Below are 18,769 nucleotides of genomic sequence, written 5' to 3'. Positions count from 1 at the left end.
GTTGTGGGACCCGCTTCACTCCCCGGTGGTAAAACCAGACTCTCCCGCTCATTTGCGGAAGTCGCCGAAGTCGGTTCTCTTCCGATCCTGAAACCTTTCGAGAGTGGGCGTCTCTCTCCTAAAATCCAATTCCGTGGCCTAAAAAGCCCTATAAGCCTTCCCCCGCCTACCTCCCTGATCCCACGCCCACCACCCCCTTGCGGTCCTTGCTCCAGCCTCACATGGCAGCTCCAATACCTCTAGCTGGTTCCACCCTTCGGACCTTTGCGGTCATCGTACCCTCGCTGGAACGCTCCTTCCCTTCCTCACTCACTGAGGACTGCCCCGACCTCATGAGGCCAGTGTTTCCACCCCGCCCCACACTTCCCATCCCATTGTTTTATTCCTGGCATCGTCTGAAATCTTATCAAGTCCCCTACTAGCCTGTGAGTTCCAAGAAGGGCAAGGATCTTGTCTTGCTCTGGTACTCAGTACTTCAGCCCGGGTAGTTGGATTGATGGGACGTTGTGAAGGTGGAGTGGCACTGCTGCTTCCCTGATCCAATGTGGTCTCACCGTCTCACTTCCAGCTGTGGGGCAGAGCCCCCTCGGGAGTGGGGGCACTGTGCCCTACTGCCGTGCATTTGGTCCTCAGTGTCCATCAAGATGCCTTCACCCTGCCTCCCAAAACTATGGCGATTTCACTTGTCTAACAAGGGTCTTCCATGGGCACAGGTGTGAGTCAGACTTCCCCAGGCTCCGGGATACCACCCACGTGCACCCAGGCACCCACACATCCCTCCAGCTGCCTTTTCCCCCCATAACTCAGCCCAGCATCGACCCACAGGACAGAAGTTCTGTCTTCCTTCAAGAACTTGCTCTGCTTCCTGGAGATCAATCAAAAGATGTGGCAACGTCTTTCTGATGTTACCTTGCAGTTAAAAAAAGAAATGCATTCAAACTACTCAGCGATAAAAAATAAAATAATGCCGTTTGCAGCAATATGGATGGACCTGGAGATTGTCATTCTAAGTGAAATAAGCCAGAAGGAGAAAGAAAAATACCATATGATACCACTCATATATGGAATCTAAAAAAAAAAAAGACACTAATAAACTTATCTACAAAACAGAAACAGACTTGCAGACATAGTAAACAATCTTACGGTTATTGGGGGGAAGGGGGTAAGAAAGGATAAATTTTGGAGCTTGAGATTTGCAAATGTTAACCACTATATGTAAAAATAGATAAAAAGCCAAGTTTCTTCTGTATAGCACAGGGAACCATATTCAATATCTTATAATAACCTTTAATGAAAAACGGTATGAAAACAAATACATGTATATATGTGCCTGATTGGGACATTATGTTGTACACCAGAAGTTGACACACTGTAACTGACTATACTTCAATTAAAAAAAAATGCATTCAAAAGAAAGCCTCTAAATCCATACTACTGTAAAGCCAACAAATGACTATTGTTGGCAAATGATCCCAGGCTTCCTAACCTTTCATCACCCAACCTGGCACCAGCCCAGGGTGGAAGAAAAGAGGAAAAAGCAGGAGAGGGGGGAAAATAAGTGAGTGGTGTTTGTGGGCAGAGGCCTTCAGGTGCCACAGACCGTCTAAAACAGATTTATTTTTAACTGGTACTGTTTGTGACCTCAAACATGGATATAAGTTTTATATTAAAAGTGTGCAAGTTCTCCAATAGAGACAGAAATCAGAAGATGGTTACAAGGGACTGGGGTGAAGGGAGGGAAGTGGCTGCAAATACTAGGAACTTGAGAGAACTTTCTGGGGTGATGGAAATGCTCTGTATCATGACTGTGATCAGGAATCCATTTGTCAAAACTCATCAAACTGTACTCTTACGTGAGATGAATTTACTCTTGGAGGTATAGTTAAAATACCTCTTAATGAACCTAACTTTAAAACATGTATATACATTTTTAATTCTCAAAGCACCCCAGCAAAATGTAAAGCAAAAAAAATTAAGCCTAAAGCACGATACTATGCACTAATGACCCCAGAGACCAGCTATGCTCATTAAACCAATATTTACGTAAAGGCCATGTAAAGAAACTCTGAGCCCGCCCCCACTCTCACCCCATACCTGCTCCCCCACCGACACAAGGGGCCGGTCAGGAGACAAGAGGGGGTACACATACTGTGAAAATCTTTCTTTTATTACTGTCTCTTGTGGCAAAATAACATTTTATACAAATAAGTCACCTAAGTTTACTTTGGACACAAAGACAATACAAACTGGAATGAGGAGCTTGGGGGAGGCGGGGAAGGCAGATCAGGTCACTGACATTTCTTATATTCTGTGAAAAATAGATTTACAGAGAAAAAAATAGACTTTCACAAGTTCAATGACTTTACATGATCCTTTGTACAACAAGGGGTAAATCCACCTCCACCGGACCCTTCTTGTTCCTAAGACGTCCTGTAACATGGAATGTAAGTAACACAATGATTCGATGACCCAGCTCCTATGCCAGGTACAGCGGCACCCTCTGCATCGGGATCCTCGCCCACAGGCAATGAGTCTGTGCTGTGACTCTGAGAACTGTCCACATCCCCCTAACTTCACTGAAGTCATAGTGACAGTGGCCACCAGAAGAAAGTGACTTTACACAGGAAAAAAAAAAAAAAAAAAAAAAAGAGTACCCTGGGAGCCTAGCAAGGGTGGTAAGACCTACTAAGGCAAAACGCACCCAATTTGTACATTAGACACAGCCTATTAAATCCATTCCAGAAACGAGTCCCACTTCAACTGAAAAAACAAGTTGAAGATTCCCCCAACTTTGCCACACAAAATCTCCAGTCTCTGGATCACCCGAGTCCCCAAATCACTGCCCCTATTTGAGAATCAGATGGCCCGAAGACTGTGGGTGTCTTCAGGAAGTCTTCCATGCTCCTGAAAACTGCTTCACTGCAAGACAGCTTTGAGCTAACACATGAGGAGAGGATGACCTATTTTATTCCAGAACTACTTTTAGATATTTCCTCTGTTCACTCTTTAAAACGTAGAATGAAACAAACCAGAATCTTCTTTGCAGAAGCCAAAAGGTCATCTTAGCCCAACTGCTCTACAGAAGAGAGGTGCTATACCAGGAGGTTCCAAGGCTCCAAGGCAGAGTGACAGGAGCAGGACGGGAGAGGGAGGGCAGGCAGCAGGCCCCCTGGCGCCAGCTGGGCCTGCCAGCCTGCTGGAATGTGTTCCCTCCAGGAGCTGCCTCTCAGGGCATGGTCTCCCCAGGAAGGCAGGTTTTTCCTCCCATTGCATCACCCACAAGGTAACTGCTACCAGTGGCCCAGATTCCTTAATAACACGGCCTCCTGATTCAACTTCTGATGAGTTCAGCTACTTTCAGAGAAAGTGTGACTTCCAACTCTCTCTCCAGTTCAGACACCAAAGCTTGAACTTCCAACTTACCCTGCTGGTTACCACCTCAGAGTTGTAATGCTTCTCAAGGTTTCATGCCTAGCTGGACACAAGAATGCAGAGTCTCAGGTACAGAACACCAGACCTCAGGAGCAGAGAAGGGCAACTCCCCATCCTGCTGGGCGCAGACCGAGCGCTCAGGCTCCAAATGGTCTCCAGTCAGATGGAGGTGAGCTCTTGGGGAGAGGGATACAGCACTATTATGCCAGAATGCCTGCCTTCTCTGCCTTCCTGGGCCTCCTCTCAGCAACAGCTAATACTGCAGATAAGAGACAGCCCACCCGCGCACAAGCTGTGGTCTGCCCTGAGACACGTTTCCAAGGCAGGCGCTACGGAGCAGAGCTCCAGGCAGCTCCAGAAACCACAACCTAGGTTATAATTAAATTTCAAGAATTAGAAATTCTCCCAAATGGGCTTCTGTCACAGAGAGAAGGGGCTATTCTGAAGCTCAATGAACACAAATCCGTTAAAGGAGCCCCAGTGAGAAAGAAGGGAGAGAGGCAGTGCTGGTGTCCGTCCGCCGGCATCTGGACGGAGCCACACATAAGGCACCTGGATTTGGAGCCGACTCCAGCTCTCGGATTCGCCCCATATGGGGATGTGCAGCCCACAAGGAGCTCAGTCTCCTCTCCCTCAGGGGCTGGGTCCAGCGCCAGCACACAGGACTAACCAGGGTTTCCTCAGTGAGCAAGCTGCCAGCATCTGGTACAGCCCAGACTCTGGCCTGGCGCAAAGCACTGGACCAAGGTGCAAGGCCATTCACCCTCTAGAATCCAAACAGGGAGCAGCACTGGTGAGTGAGTGAATGCACAGGGCCTTCTGCGGCCAAGTGCGGGCCCTTCTTCCCCTGGCCCCAGCTGGCCTTTCTCCCGAGCCCCTTGGGAGACAGCTCTCCTGTCACAGAAGCACACACCTGGGCCCTTCCTGCCGTGACCTTTCTAACAAAGCTAAATCCTGGCCATAGCAACCATCTCATCAGAGGCTCAGGAGTTTGGGCTGAGCACCTAAATCCACCCACACAGCCAGGCAACCCTAGGGAGCTGAGGCAGGGAGAGTCTATCCAATGAGGGTCTGAGGGATGTGCAAAAAGCTATTTCAGAAACACCTTTCTGACAGGCCACCTCAGCTAATTTCCCCGGTTCCCAACACCCAAAACCATTCCAACGGGCAGTCTGAAGGACCAGAACACACATTTCTTAGGTCTGACCTGCCAGGATGGTTCCAGGAACTACTTCAGTACAAAAGCAGATGGGACATGAGCCTGGTTAATACTATCAGAAGTCTAGCGACACATCACATACGTTGGGAATACCACTGACATTCTATAAAACCTCCCCCTCAAAGAGCCTGGAAATAAAAAAACCCAAAACACTGAGACCTGCTCTGGCCTTGAGATACTACAGTTCCCAGAGCAAAACTGACGCATTCCACTTCAGGAAAAACTCAAAAGTCAGGAGCCAGGAGAAGCAGAGCCAGCTCATCTTTCTTCCAGAAGGAGAGCTGGAAGGCGCTGCCAGGCTGGAAGCACGGTGCAGCCCCGGGACGATAGGCTACGCCCCCTGGCGTCAACGGATGAACAGCTTCTGCATAAAGATCTCTTGGTCTGGCCCCCCTGCCTGCCCAGCACCTCCACTCTGGGCACCACTCCTTCCTGCCGTCCCTTTTCAAGTTTCTCTCCAGCGGCTGTAGGACCACGCGCAGGCCGAGGTCAGAGTGTGCTGATGGTGGCCCCGCGAGTCAGGAGGCTTGGCGTCCCTGCACCTGCAGAAGAGCCTTCTCTCCCCAGCACAGCTGTGCTTGGAGAGACGCAGGCTTGTCAGGACAACCAGGAGCGATGACTACCTGAAAATAAACTTTCTTTTTTTCTGGATTCCAGGAGTCTTACCCTAATTTTTTACTTTACTGTAGTACCTCTGTGACCTAAGGGACAGGGAAAAACGGGAAGAAAAAATACCAGGGAAGGAAACACAGCACTGCTTGGCCCCTCTCTCAGAGCGCAGAAAACTGCCACCCCAGCCTTGGCTTCTAGGGCCGGGTTCCAGATGTGTGTTGACAGGCAGCAGCTTCAACCGCCTCCGGGTGCCAGGACCTCGGGCCGCAGCCAAGCACCTCCCCATCCGCTCCTGCTGCAGCTACTGGCCCCCGTTATAGGCATAGTCAGCCTTGTTGTGCATTATCAGCTTGTTGTCGACGAAGTAGAAGCTGTCAGAACGGGTCTCATAGGGATTTTCAATCATCAGACGAACTGCAAGTGGGGGAAAGGGAAAAAGCAAAGACTCATGTGTGAGTCTGCCGTGTGGGCCAGATGAGGAAAAAACTTAGCACCCCCTCTAAAATTCAAAAGCCAGCCCTTCCCAAAAATGTGTATTTGCTGTTAGAACAATGAGGTCAGAACAGAGGGAGACAGGCCTTGAGAGCTGGGGAGAACTGGGGACCCCAGAGGCCCCCAAACTGAACATGCGATCCACTTCAACAGAAGGATGCAGCCCGTTCTATGGCCCGGCCCTCTGTAGCCACCGCCAGCCCGCTGCTCATCAGAACCCCAGGGAGGTGTGCTCACCCTTCTGCCAACACATACCACGGCAGCCTGTTTACTCAGTGCTTCTGGTCTGTTCCCCACCTCCAGACACTCAGAAAGCTGTGCCTCACTGTGCCCACTTCCCACAGGCCCCCGACAAGGGAGTCCTAGGCATGCGCCAGCACAGGGGCACAGAGGGCAAGGAGACTTCTTCAGAGACAGCTCAGGGTACTAACTCGCAAATGATCCATCAAAAGATCTGCTTGTCTTGGGAATCAAGATTTAAATCTTCTGTTTGTTCAGGCAGTTGCCCTGACCTCGTTAACCATAACTGGAGACTCAAGGGAATTAACAGTCACTACCTCTGGTCAGTTTTGAGGTAATGACTACATGCTATTTTGAATCCTCTGGAGGAAATGCTATTGCTCACCACAGTTCTCAAAAGGTGAATTGACTGTTTCAAGTTCTTTGAACCCACCCAGGCCAAGTTATTTAGTTTATATCCAGATACTGACCCCCACCCTCTTTCAGCTTATTTGGTTTCAAGAAGAAAAGCTATACGAGCCTTGGATAAAAACTCGAAATGCTATACGTCATCTTTCCTCGCAAGTATCCACATATTCCAGCCCAGCCTGGGGAGAGGACTTTAAGCCAGGGTCAGATGTTGCTGTCAACACCGTGCCCACTTCTCAGCAACCCTCACCTGACCTGGGAACAGCACTGCCAAGTGAGTAAAGAACACCTGTCAGAAAATGACAACTTTAAGGACCTGGCATTCTGAGAAGACTAGTCGGTGCATGTACACCCTTTCTCACAATCCAACTAAACTCCACCACTATTCACAGGATCCCACAGCCTCATTGTTCTGGAACAACTTTCCCTAATGCCTCGCAGCAGGTGCTAACATGAGAGAGCCAGACCAAAGCCATGGGAACTGATTCCACCTGTTCTTTCTCTGCCAGGAAGTCCATCTCCTCCCTTGCCCAGCCTTCTCCCTCAGGCGCCTTCCCCAGTCTCTCTTCCACAGAACCACAGGGTTACTGTTCCCAAGACGCTGCTTCCATCCTGCCACTCCTGCTCCAAATTCTCTAACAGCTCCCTATTTCCTGCTGGCTCTATTCTAACAGTTTACCAAGTGAACTTTCAACTTAACAGAGAAGGAGAAAGAGGTGGTCCTCAGACCTAGAATTCTATTTAGCCCACAGTTTCACATGCAGCTCTGATTAAGGAAAAAGCAAATGCTAACAGAGTGCTGAGCAGGAGCTGGTGACTAGAACACAGTGAGCACCAGGACTGACAGTGGGCAGGAGACGTGCTGTGTCTAATCGGAGCATCTAATCAGGGACTGGGCCTACTCTTATCTCCCTCAGCCACTCCCCTTCCCTCAGCAGGCATCTAAACAGGAGGCCTGTATCACTAAAACCTTCGGTGCTCCCATCCAGGCAGAGCCAGAGTTTGAAACCTGAGTCAGGAACCTGAGGTCAAATGACTAGAGATGCGTCATGTCACTATTTCCCTCCTCTGCAAAACAGGGGCGTTGGACCAGATGGATTTCAAGCCTGAGGAATCCAGATTGCTGTAAAACTCAGGGGATACGTACTGACATCCTCAGAAAGCTGGGGAAACTCATAGATGTGTTCACAAGTGTTCCTACTGCTGGGGATGCAGAAGCCGAAATCAAAGTCAAAGGTTTTCAGCAGGCGTTCCCGGAAATAGTGCCGTTCGATCATCCGGAAGTTTGACACAGGTTTGTCTCCCACCGTGAACTCCACCCTGCAAAATAAATCTCTGTGAGCCCAACTTTGCCTCCTCCCTCCTCTAGAGCCAACCCCAAACCCAACTGAGAACATTCTTCTCTGTGAGCAAGCAGCCGCTCTCCCCTCAGGACCTGCTGGTACTCACGTGGCCCCCACGGTCCGGAGGCGGAGAAATGCTGGTGTGAACTGGTAGCGGACAAAGCGGCCTGCGCTGGCATCCATGTCTCCTCCTGCTTCTTCCTCCTCCTCCTCCTGGTCTGAAAGAGCACACCGAATCGTGAGCGCACCATCTCGGCACCTCCAGTCCAGACAGCACAACCACTAAGCAGTCCCAACACCGACAGCAGGCCGGCCAAGCCTCACTGTGAACCCGCTGTAATGCCGGACCCCATGCGGACACCTCACAGGATCCCAACACCCCTGTAGGCGTTGTCTCTGTTTTACACATCAGGAAGCTCCAGCTCAGAGACTTCGCTGACGTGTCCCAAGTCCCCCAAACACAGGCAGACTCAGAGACACTGCAGGTGCAGTTCCAGACCACCACAATAAAGCCAGCCACGTGAATTTTTTGGTTTCCCAGTGCACATCAAAGTTATGTTTACACCGTACTGTAGTCGATTAAGTGTGCAACAGCCGTCTATCTAAAAAAACAATGTACATGTCTTAATTAAAAAATGAAGCTGTTGAAAAAGTGATGCCAATAGACTTATTCAATGCAGGGTTGTCATAAACCTTCAGTTTATAAAGCAAAGTGCAATAAAATGAGGTCTGCCTGTAGTAAATGGAGGAAGCAGGGATTTGAATGCAGGTCCTTAAACACTAAGCTTTTTGCCTTTTATGTAACTTGGGGGCTTGGGCTGTATGTAACAGTGACGTCTGGAACACAGGCTGGGTCCTGCACCCCTGATGTGGTCTGTGTTCTACAGACCAGGGCTGCTGTTGATCAGGTTAAACTGCTTGCTGCTAACCAAAAGAATGCGACTACAGAAGCTGAAATTAGTCAAAAGGCATCTTCAAAGAATGCAAAAATTTCTGACAGGCAGAAAAGACAAATTCCTAGAAATAATTTTGCTATTTAAACAGAAGGCACTGACCTACAGCCTCGGGATACTGTACGTCCTTGGACTAATGCCTATTCCAGCCCAGGCCCAACACTCCGAGCACCTGGGAAAGGGTGAGGCAGGTGGGCCATGAACCGATGTGTGGGGCCTGAGTGAGGGTCCGCAGGGTAACCATGGCCTCTGGTCTAGTCCATCCTCAGCACAGGAAATGAAAGATTTGAAAAATTAATCCAAGAACCATTCTAACGTGAGCAAGGAGTTAGTTCCTTCTAGCAGCCACCCAGTGTCCAGCAAGGGTATTTTTTCCAGGTCTGAGCCGAGCATATGTGCAGTATCAAAGAAGTCTTTTTTAGCGTCAAACATCTCTGCCTGTGGTAAGCCCAAGAGCAACTGAGCAACCAGACTGAGTAGGGGTTCAAAGCGAGGGACCCTAGAGCCCTGGCTCCAACAATGCAACGCGAAGAGAATCAGACCCAATCTTCTCAGGGATTTGAACTCCTCAGAACAGGTGCCACAGGAGGGCACTGGTTCAGTGTGAGCATGTTCTTAGTGAATCAAGAGCCTTAAAGGTCAAGACTGGACAGGTTGAAAATTAAGGTATTTTTACAGTATCTGCAGTTGACCTTGAGACAGTTCAGTTTTGTACTGAAATGACTACTGTGAGCCCAGACTCAGCCAAATCCACACACCTCAAGTAGCCCCAGGCGGTCCCTGGAACATTCTAAGCACTGGGACGTGCAGCCCAGGGGAGTGAACAGCACAGACCCAGGAAGCCGGCTGGCTCTGACCCTCCCAATACACGTACCCATAAGCTCAAGCCCTCAGGTGCCCCGGTCAGTACGAGGTCATGACAACACAAAGAACATGGGGTGGGCCGAGGAGGCCAGCGCTCTAGCTGTGAATGTGTAAAAACATGAGCTGAAACTTTTTCATGAATTACCTGGGATACTAACAACCATCTTATCAAATTTACTGGCATTTTCTGAATAGCAAATCAGATGCGAAAAGCTTGGCAAAAAGAGTTATTAACACAGACCACGGCGGATCCTCTGAAGGACTATGTTCTAATAGGCTGGTGTTCTAATAGACTAACTCCAGGGGGTGCTAGATCTCCAGGGATGAGCTCCAAAGACTTGCGTGTGGTCCCAGGTCTTGCAATCAGGCACCCTGGGACTGTATCCCAAGCACAGGAAGTGCCCGTTCAAAGCGGACTTAAGGAGTCCTAGGTAGATGAATTCACAGGTCTGGGTCTCTGTTCATCCAGAAAATGGTGGACATTAAAACCCAAACTACGGCTTTCTGGGAAGTCTGAGACGCTACTTAGAGGAAAGAGCGTGCCTCGTGATCTGGACTGGACTCTGTATCACCCTCCTCAGCGTCCCCAGGACTCAAGGCTCAGGCAGGCTCTCCTCATTGTAGTTTAATTTCAAGGATTCCTTTCCTAAGTGGAGGCAATATGGGAGGACGAAAGAGCACAGGACCTTAGGAAAGTCACCTGGAAATTTGGGGCTTCTGTTTCCTTATCTGTTAAAATGAGGATGATAACTCCCCACAGGGGTATGAGGATCACAAGGGCCGAGGTAAACAGAAGGATGGGGAACACAGTGATTAACACAGAGCAGATACTCAAAGCACATCAGCCTCTCCACTCAGCTTCAGGCCAGCACGCCTGCAGGCCAGGCATTAGCAGGAGGCATGGAAGCGGGCCTCGCTGGAGTCCATGACACAGGATGCACACAAAAATGAAGCTTCAGTGACCTTTTGCTCCAACTGTCAAGTGAGCGCTACAGTATTGAGGCCTACCTGAAACACAAGGCTTGGCAATCTCAAAAAGCACTGTCCCTGTCTCCAAATCTCGAATTTTGAAGCGAGTGAAATCAATACTGTAGACGTTGTCTTCAGGTTTACACAAATAACCTGAAAATGAGAGAGAAACCAATGCCATTAAGTGACCCTCCAAAACTACCATTTCTTCCTCAAGTTTCGAAGCAAACTCAGGGTTTTTTCTTACGTAATTTACTTAAAATACACCCCCAAAGCTTCCTCTTATAAGTAAAAGTTGTGTGGAGAGAATTAGGGGATCCAAGGAAGAAAAAATGCATGGACTTGGTTTGGATGAAAGATTATCGGGACACTTTAGGAGCAGGGATGGTAAAAGGGAATTTCTTTGGAAATACCTCAAAAACGGCCTGCAGACCTCTCATGACCTATTAACCCAGATGTCACAACAGGATAGAATTCTTTTAGAAATTCATTTATAAACATGTATCCTGATCTAATGGCTAATACAGTGCATGCCTGCTGACTGTATTACGAAGCTGGGATCAGCAAACTTTTTCTGTAAAGGGCCAGATCGTGAATAATTGAGGCTTTGAGACGAGTCACCGGCACAACTATTCAATTGTCACTGTAGCAAGAAAGCAGCCACAAACACACAAATGAGTGAGCGTGGCTGTATTCTAATAAAACTAGAGACACCGAAATATGAATGTTTTATAACCATGTGTCCCAAGATGTTTTTTTACAAACCATCTGAAAAGGTACAAACCGTTCCTAACTTGTGAGCTGCACAGAATCAGGCGGTGGGCCACACCCAGGCAGGCGGCAGGGCATAAGGCCAAAGTGAAGCAGGGCCTACGACAGCCCGGTTAGCTAAACGAAACAGTACTGATCACAAAAAATGTCACTGATTTCTTTCCACCACGACTCCCAACAGCATCTTCTCCACAACTCATTTTGGCACTTCATCTCATGTTACCTGCTTGGGTTAGTTGTTTCAGGTTTTACAAACTGTCTCTCCAGTAAGACGGCAAACTTGATCACTAGTGTTTATTCTCTAACTCGTAAGAGGGCTGAGATTGGTCCTGTATCTTTAGAGGGTACTCAAATAACACGCTGAATCGAACAGACTTTAAGAAGTACAACAAAATCCAGAGGTCACCAAGCTCTGACCTGTGACTTTCTTCAATCAGCTGCTGAGGTGGGTTTGAGTAACAGCACCAATCTCAAGTTCCTACACAGGAACTGAGTGCCCACCGAGAGTGCTGCTTAGGGCCAGGCATTAGAGGGACCTAATCCACCCTCGATATCAGGAGAAAGCATGAGGTTAGAGAGGTCAGGTGATAAGCATTTCTGTACCCTGAGCCCCAAATGAAAACTGGGTCAGAACAGAAGCAGCTTTTTCACAATGTTTCAATGAAACAGAATAGCAAGACCTTCTAAAGATATACTCAGGCCTGCAAAGAACAGCCCCAATTCAAACAGTGATGGAAAATGGAGTTATGAAAATGCCCAAAATCAAATTAAAGCTATTTCAGGAGATGGGCATTCCCTTTCATACAGGCTGGACCAAGGCCCGCCCCCTGCAAACTGCCATCATCAAATCACTGGAGCAGCCTCCAGCTCCCTGAGGTACACCTGAGCCCCCCTGGGCTGCCGACTCAATCAGTGCAACAGGTAACAGGACAGCAGCCTAAATCCATCAAGGGAGTGCTCCTGCGTCAAGGTTAGGTCTGAAGAACAGAGCGGATGGGTGGGGCAAGCAGGGTCTAACCCACTGAGTGCAAACTCTTAGGGGGACACAGCAGCAAGAAAAAGGGCATCAAGTCAGGGCTTGGCCTAGAAACGTACGGAAAAAGGGAAGAGAACCACGACAGGGGGTGGGCAATCATTACGTCCTACCCCGCCTCCCATCAATGAAAAGATGAAGGACGGTTGCATTTTATGCAAGAAATGCATTTCTGACACCCTGCCATGTTCTTAATTCACTAGAACAAGTGTCAAAAGCAGGATTCACATTTTGCATTTTGTACATAAAGTGAAACTTTATTAACATTTATTTTTTAAGGCGGCACAGTTTTAAATTGGCATGAAATGCTACGGCAGTGTATCTGAGGAAGAGCCCACCTGCACACAAAGCAGGACGCTTGGGACCCATAGAGGCAGGGGGCCAAGGCAGGTGGGAAAGGGGGAGGGGCCGGAGTGGAGGGAAAGGCCGAGAAAGCAGGTATGGGTCTGGACTGGCAGAGGGCTGCAGAAGCTGGCAGCAGACGAGGCGAGGGGGACTGGCTGAGCACGAACTTCACTAACAGCTGGGGGCAGCTTCCAGGAATGAGGGAGTAGCGGCCCATTTACCAGGGCCGGGAGGATCCGGTTAAGCTAAGGAGGCTCCCTACCTGAACAGATCCAGCTGAGAACGGCCCGGCCTGAGGGCCCAGCGGGGACCGGTCACGGGGAAGCCCGGCGTGGCCGGATTCAGGGAAGAGCAGTCAAGCTCAAGGAGAACCCCGTCCCAACCAGGTCTAGGTGAGGGTGGGGGGCGCAGACCCGGCCGGGCGGAGCAGTGGGCAGCGCGGCCTGGCCGGCCCGCGGGCGCCTGGTTGGACCCGCGGGGCCGGGCGAGCGGCGTGCGGCCGGCTGTGCTGAAGGCTACCCGGGGCCCGGGACCCGGCGCGAGGGGAGGGCGCGGCCGGCCCGCACTCACTCTCGGTGACCCGGCCGAGGCGCAGGACGTGCTCGGGCCGGATGGTGTCCAGGGCCAGCAGCTCCTGCTCCGTGACCGCTGCCCCGATGCCATCGTCCGCCGCGTGGTGGGGCGCCTGCCGCCGCGCCTTCAGCCGATTCAGGACGCCGCCGCCCGCCTTCTTCTTCTCCTCCTTGCCAGCCACCAGCGCCCCCGGCCCAGCCGCCGAGCCCGCGGACGCAGCCTTGGAGTTCGACCCGCTCATCGCTCCGCCGCCAAGATGGCCGCCGCCTCCGCAGCGCCGTAACTATGGAGAGCGGGGCCGGGGCCGGGGCCGGGGCCGGGGCGGGGCTGCGGGCCGCGTCGCCCCGCCTCTCGCCCATGTTGGTCCAGCCAGGTGGCGGGCATCTTTAGCGCTCCAGATTCTCCATCAAGCCCCCAAGGTCAAACTAAATGTTTAAAAAATATTTCGTACGGTCAAATGATTTTTCCGTCATATAAACTGTAGATGAGGCATCTTGAGAAAATGTTTTTTCATCTGTAGCCTAGAAGGTAAGTGAAGGCACTGCTTGTGAAAAGGCAGCTTTCCAATTAGATTGCCATTCCTAAACCCTACGGTGCGAGCTTTGGACTAGACGCTGGGCCGGGCTCCTGGAAATATAAGAATACAAAAGAGGGCAGGAATTGGGTCCACTTTATTCACCACTGTATTCCGGCAGTCTAGCTAATGCTTGACACGTGGTAGGCTCTCAATAATGATTGAATGAATGAATGAGTGAAGACAGGCCAGAAGAGCACCGCGCTACATAGGAGTTCCCACTTTGTTGGGAAAGACGGTGAAGTACCTAATCCATCACGTGGCCCTTCCTCTTGACCGGCCCAGTAAGTACGAATGAACTAGAAGACAAACCACACTGCTAACTGCCGTACACAGGAGGGGCCTGAGGGATCAGAGAGAGGCTTCATAGGGGTGACATCTGCACTGAGCCTTGGAAATTAATTATGATTTCACCAATTGGAGGAGGTGGGTGGGAGCGGGGAGAATGCTGCCCTCCTACCCCTAAGTGACTCCTTCTCTAGAAATTGTGGATTCACACTCTTCTGTGTTGGAGGCCTGGGCCTGAATGATGTAAAGTGTGTCTGCTAGGTCTGATGTCACCTCTTATCTGGATTTAGGCCGAAGTGAAACTCCAGCCCCTCCCCATGGTCAGCCTCAAGACATGATTTATGCAGGCCTTGCTGGATCCCCCTCACTTGACATGAGGGGTTTGGGAGGGGCTAACAGGCCTTGCCTGGTTCCTGGACAAAATCCAAGCCTGACTCTACCTCAGCTGCCCAGTTCCTATCTAAATGCTATCCTGTCTTTGAGAGATTACCACTTAGGTGGGACTTACCAAACTGTTCAGGGAAATTTTAAGATGTGTACAAAGAATTAAAGTCTTTCCCTTTGCAAACAATTCTTTTTGAACTACTCAGCAGTGAGTGGATACTGAAGAATTTCCAGAACTGTTAATATTTGATTGTGAATCCCCAAGAGGGGGCTTTAGCATACAGCCATTTTCCACACTCACTTGCTCACTGAACCATGTTCTCAGAGCATCAGGACGAGAGTTACCTGGACCTGAGATTTTCTCTTACTAGGGATGATAACAAACGTTATTAACCTCTTTACCTGCAGTTCCATATCCAGGAATTTAGCCTATATATATGAACTAAGATGTTTACTGTAAGACCATTCATAACATTGAAAAATGACAATAAATTACAGTTGCATCCATTCATGTTATGCAGCTGTTACGAAGAATGAGATCCAGCTCTATGTACTGGTGTGGAGAGATCACAAAGATAGGTACGCTAAAGGGGAGGGGGACAAGGCACATAATTCCATTTGTTTAAAATTTAAAAGAATATGAATATTTGTATTTGTAATTGCGAAGGAAGGGGTATTTTTTAAATATTTTATCTATCTATCTTAGGACCTGTGTCTGGAAGGCAGACTCTAAATCAAAGTAGCTTTATTATCTCTTAAGGTTTAAAAGCAACCTCAAAAAAAAAAAAAAAAAAGGTAACCTCAAACTTGACCACTTTTTTCCATTCAAAGAATTTTAAATAAATACTGCCTCATATGGGAGTAGAGGCCTATACTCCCTGGTCACTACCTACAAACTGTGGATAAAAAGAAAAAAACGCTATCTTTTGGAGAATAGAAAACACACCAAAAAGAAAAATCTATATATAAATATTCCTTTTTAAAAAGGACTAGGAAAAATTAGGGCTGAAACCACCAATCTGCCTCTGCCGCCCCACACCAAATCTTCCTAAGGTATGTTAAAAGGCTCTTTTTAAAAGGCTCTTTTTTTGGAAAGGACATATACTAGTAGCCTGTTTGGTGGAAAAAGGAAAATAGAGATTTACTGCATTAAATGGCAACCCCAAGGTTTCCTGGGGCCAGGCATGGGAAGACTGGAGTAGAAAGCCTGGCCTCCCTTTTAACCAGCTCGGGGCTTTACAGCTCCTCTCCTTCAGCTGGGTCTTTCCCTCACTGTGAGAGGTGCGACGCTGGCTGTTTTCCAGGGGAGTCCCACAGTAGCCAGGCAGTCTGCCTCAAATCAGGCCAGGCAGGTGGGGCCTGGAGCTGGTGCAGCCAAGGTAAGAAGGACATCAGAGGGCTTTTTTCTTTTAATTAAAAAAATTTTTTTTAACTTTTTTTGGGGGTAATTAGTTTTATTTTTTATTTTATTTTTATTTTTTTTAATGGAGGGACTGGGGATTGAACCCAGGACCTTGTGCATGCTAAGTATGTGCTCTGCTACTGAGCTATGCCCTCCCCCTCAGAGGGCTTTCTTCTGCTGAGATGGGGAAGTTCAGTCCTCCTTCCTGCTGCCTCCCTAAAGGTGGCATCCGCTGGATCAGTGAGTTGTGGCTGGACTGCAGGCAGGCTTTGTGGTCCGGGAAACTGAGAACTAGTCATTTCCCTAGTACCCAGTCACTTCTCTCCTTGGCTGAGGGCTGTTTGGGTTTTTTTGTTTTTTTTTTAAGCATTAATTTGTTATTTATATCCCACCTGTTTCCATGAAGGATTCCTGTTACATTCCAAAGTCATACAGCACAAGATTGCTGAGCGGAATGGAAGTGCATGTAATCTTGCTGAAGGCAGAACTTTCAAAATTTTTAAAGGCATATACTGTTTGATTCAGTAATTCCTTAATGGAATTCCAAAGGAACACTTGCACATGTGCACAATAAATATATATGTAGATATGTGTATATGAACCTATCTATACATACATATAAAACTCAAGATACACACCAAACTGTCACTTGCATTATCCTCTTGGGATTAAAGAGCTAGGACTAAGAAAGATGAATTTTCCCTTTTTGCAGCCCATACAATTTTTTTACATGTACTTATGCATTTTGTATCACTATGTCTTAAAAGGTTACTTGGTTTTTCAGAGAAAGAATAGTATGATAAACCTCCATGTAACCACCACCCAGCTTCCTCAGTTATCTATGTTATAAAAGGTTCCCTCTTAAAAATAGTACATCATGACGTTAAGAGCATGGGCTTTGTGGTTAGAGCTGAGTTCCGGTCCTCACTCTAGGTGACCTTGGGCAGGTCATTTATGCCCTCTGGGCCTTCGTTTTCTTATTTATAAGTCAGGCTAGTCTTTCCTCGGGTTATGGTGAAGAGATGAACATGGCAGTGAAAAGCCCTCTGCTGGCGCCAGAGAGAGCGTCCTGTGAAGGGTCACTGTGGCCATACGTTTAAGTGGCCTCTTTCCCCAGGACCCCTCTGCTAAGGGCGGGCAGGCACCCTGGGCAGGGAGAAGCCACGGAGCTGGATGGGTGAGTGCAGTGACTGAAAAGAACAGTCAAGTCAGAGCGGACAGGAAATGAGCTAGGGACCAAGGCTTAAGCAAGCAACAGATTCCAGTAGAAGCTGTGAAAAGAAACCCAGGAAAGAGAGTCTTAGGATGAGGCCCCAGCCAAGAAGCAAGTGGTCTATTTTTTACTAATGTAAGTGGTTAGCAACAGACACAACTAAGACTCTAGGGCCAGAGCAGACAGTGAGGTGCCTACCACCTCAGGTCGCTAGAGAACAAAGGCGCACCCGCTCCAGACCTCCCGCTCCACCTCCGTTCTGCCCTGACCCCTTGCCACTGCCATGGCAACAGGCTTTCCAGTAAATGGAGAAACTCATCTCTCTTCCTCTATGGCGGGTGGAGGGGCGTGGGGTACTAAGTATGGAGAAAGGTCCGACACTTTGGCTCCAGCCAACCGGGAGCCTGATTTCCTTAGAGATTAAGATCTGGACCCAAGAGTGGTTTAACCCAACCCCGGCTCTTGGCCCGAGACCTTCTGTCAGACGATTTCCCTGCCTGCGAGTGCCTAGAGCAGGGCTTCTTCAGGTCTCTTCCCCATTTGGCAGCTCATGCGAAGCTACTTGAAATAGTAACAGCCAAGTCTAAATTAGTAAAGAACTCCAGTTATGGGTGGGCTCAAACTAAGAAAGAGGCTCTGTGGGCCTCCTGGCTTATTTGGGCCCTGAGAACAGACTCCATCAACACTGGCTCCATTATTGGGGCTGAGCACTGAATTCTACCCTTCAAGGGATAACTGAGGGAGGGAGGGAGGAGGCCAAGCTCTCCCTCCCACTCCCCAAACCAGCAGCCTCCATTCCTGCTTGGAGAATCCAGCAGTAGGCACTGGAGCCATGTTGTGTGGCATCAGAGGGGAATGGAAAGCAGTAGAGAGTAATGATTTAAGATCAAGTCCTGGCGTAAAAATCTCACCTCTGCCTTTTGCTGGCTGTATGGCCTTGGGCAAGTCACCTGGCCTCTTAAAGGCTAATACCAACTGGTCTATTGAAGATTAAACAGAGATAACAACTGTCAAAGTGCTTGGCACTGTGCCTGGCGCATTTCAAAGGCTCAATAAGTGATACCTGTCATTACTATTCTTGTAGCCTTAGAGAGAACATGGGCTTTGCAGACAGACTGGGTTTGCATCTTGGGCTTGATCGTTTACTGACTAGCTAAATTACTGAAGTTTTTGTTCCTCAATTGTAAAATGTGACGGATGAATTATAGGGGGAAAAATCCTTCCTGCTCTTTCTGCCCCTTCCCTTGATCAACACCGACAACACACCAGAAAAGGAAAAAGCAGAGAAAACCGTCCCATGGCTTAGCCTGTCCACAAGCTATCGTGGAAGCTGAGGGGAAAACAGGAGGGGAGGCAGCTACCGGCTCTGTGTGCCTTGGAAGTGAGAGTCATGGCCTAGTGCTCCAGTGAAAGTGGAAACAAAATAACTGTTTATTTTCCCTTGAATGCGCTGCTGGGTGAAATGGCCAGGCAGCGTTTTACAGAACGTCATTCCCTTAACCAAACATCCCAGTGAAAAGAAAAACAAGACACGTGGTTAAATGGACAAAAGCTCCCCAATTCATCAGAGAGAATCCTCAGGCAACCTTAGGGCCTCCCTTTTCCCAACCCATCACCTCCCCTCTTTGTGATCAAACTCAATCCCGACACAGAG

General features: G+C 48.9%; 1 protein-coding gene across 2 annotated transcripts; it reads right to left on the bottom strand.

Annotated features, from left to right (window-relative positions):
- Positions 1-2,146: 2,146 nt before the first annotated feature.
- UNC119B (unc-119 lipid binding chaperone B) lies at positions 2,147-13,550 on the bottom strand. Of its 2 annotated transcripts, XM_031442775.2 has the most exons (5): positions 13,252-13,545; positions 10,572-10,685; positions 7,853-7,964; positions 7,551-7,723; positions 2,147-5,677 (listed from the first exon to the last, which is right to left on the bottom strand). In XM_031442775.2, exons 1-5 carry the CDS (start codon positions 13,493-13,495, stop codon positions 5,565-5,567), a joined length of 756 nt encoding a protein of 251 aa, XP_031298635.1. In that variant the 5' UTR covers positions 13,496-13,545; the 3' UTR covers positions 2,147-5,564. The 2 variants fall into 2 exon arrangements, with proteins under 2 accessions (XP_031298635.1, XP_064337274.1); XM_064481204.1 differs by lacking the exon at positions 10,572-10,685 and having other exon boundaries at positions 13,252-13,550.
- Between the last annotated feature and the right edge of the window lie 5,219 nt (positions 13,551-18,769).

Source organism: Camelus dromedarius, chromosome 31 (assembly GCF_036321535.1).
Source record: "Camelus dromedarius isolate mCamDro1 chromosome 31, mCamDro1.pat, whole genome shotgun sequence".
Taxonomy (NCBI): domain Eukaryota; kingdom Metazoa; phylum Chordata; class Mammalia; order Artiodactyla; family Camelidae; genus Camelus; species Camelus dromedarius.
This window is presented reverse-complemented; position numbering and strand designations above follow the sequence as displayed.

Excerpts from the sequence above, each read along its gene's own strand:
- UNC119B (XM_031442775.2), bottom strand. The coding sequence starts at position 13,495 with ATGAGCGGGTCGAACTCCAAGGCTGCGTCCGCGGGCTCGGCGGCTGGG. Across the intron at positions 7,965-10,571 it reads TGCCAAGCCTTGTGTTTCAG|ACCAGGAGGAGGAGGAGGAA; the intron begins GTAGGCCTCAAT and ends GTGCTCTTTCAG. Across the intron at positions 7,724-7,852 it reads CTCCGGACCGTGGGGGCCAC|GGTGGAGTTCACGGTGGGAG; the intron begins GTGAGTACCAGC and ends TTTATTTTGCAG.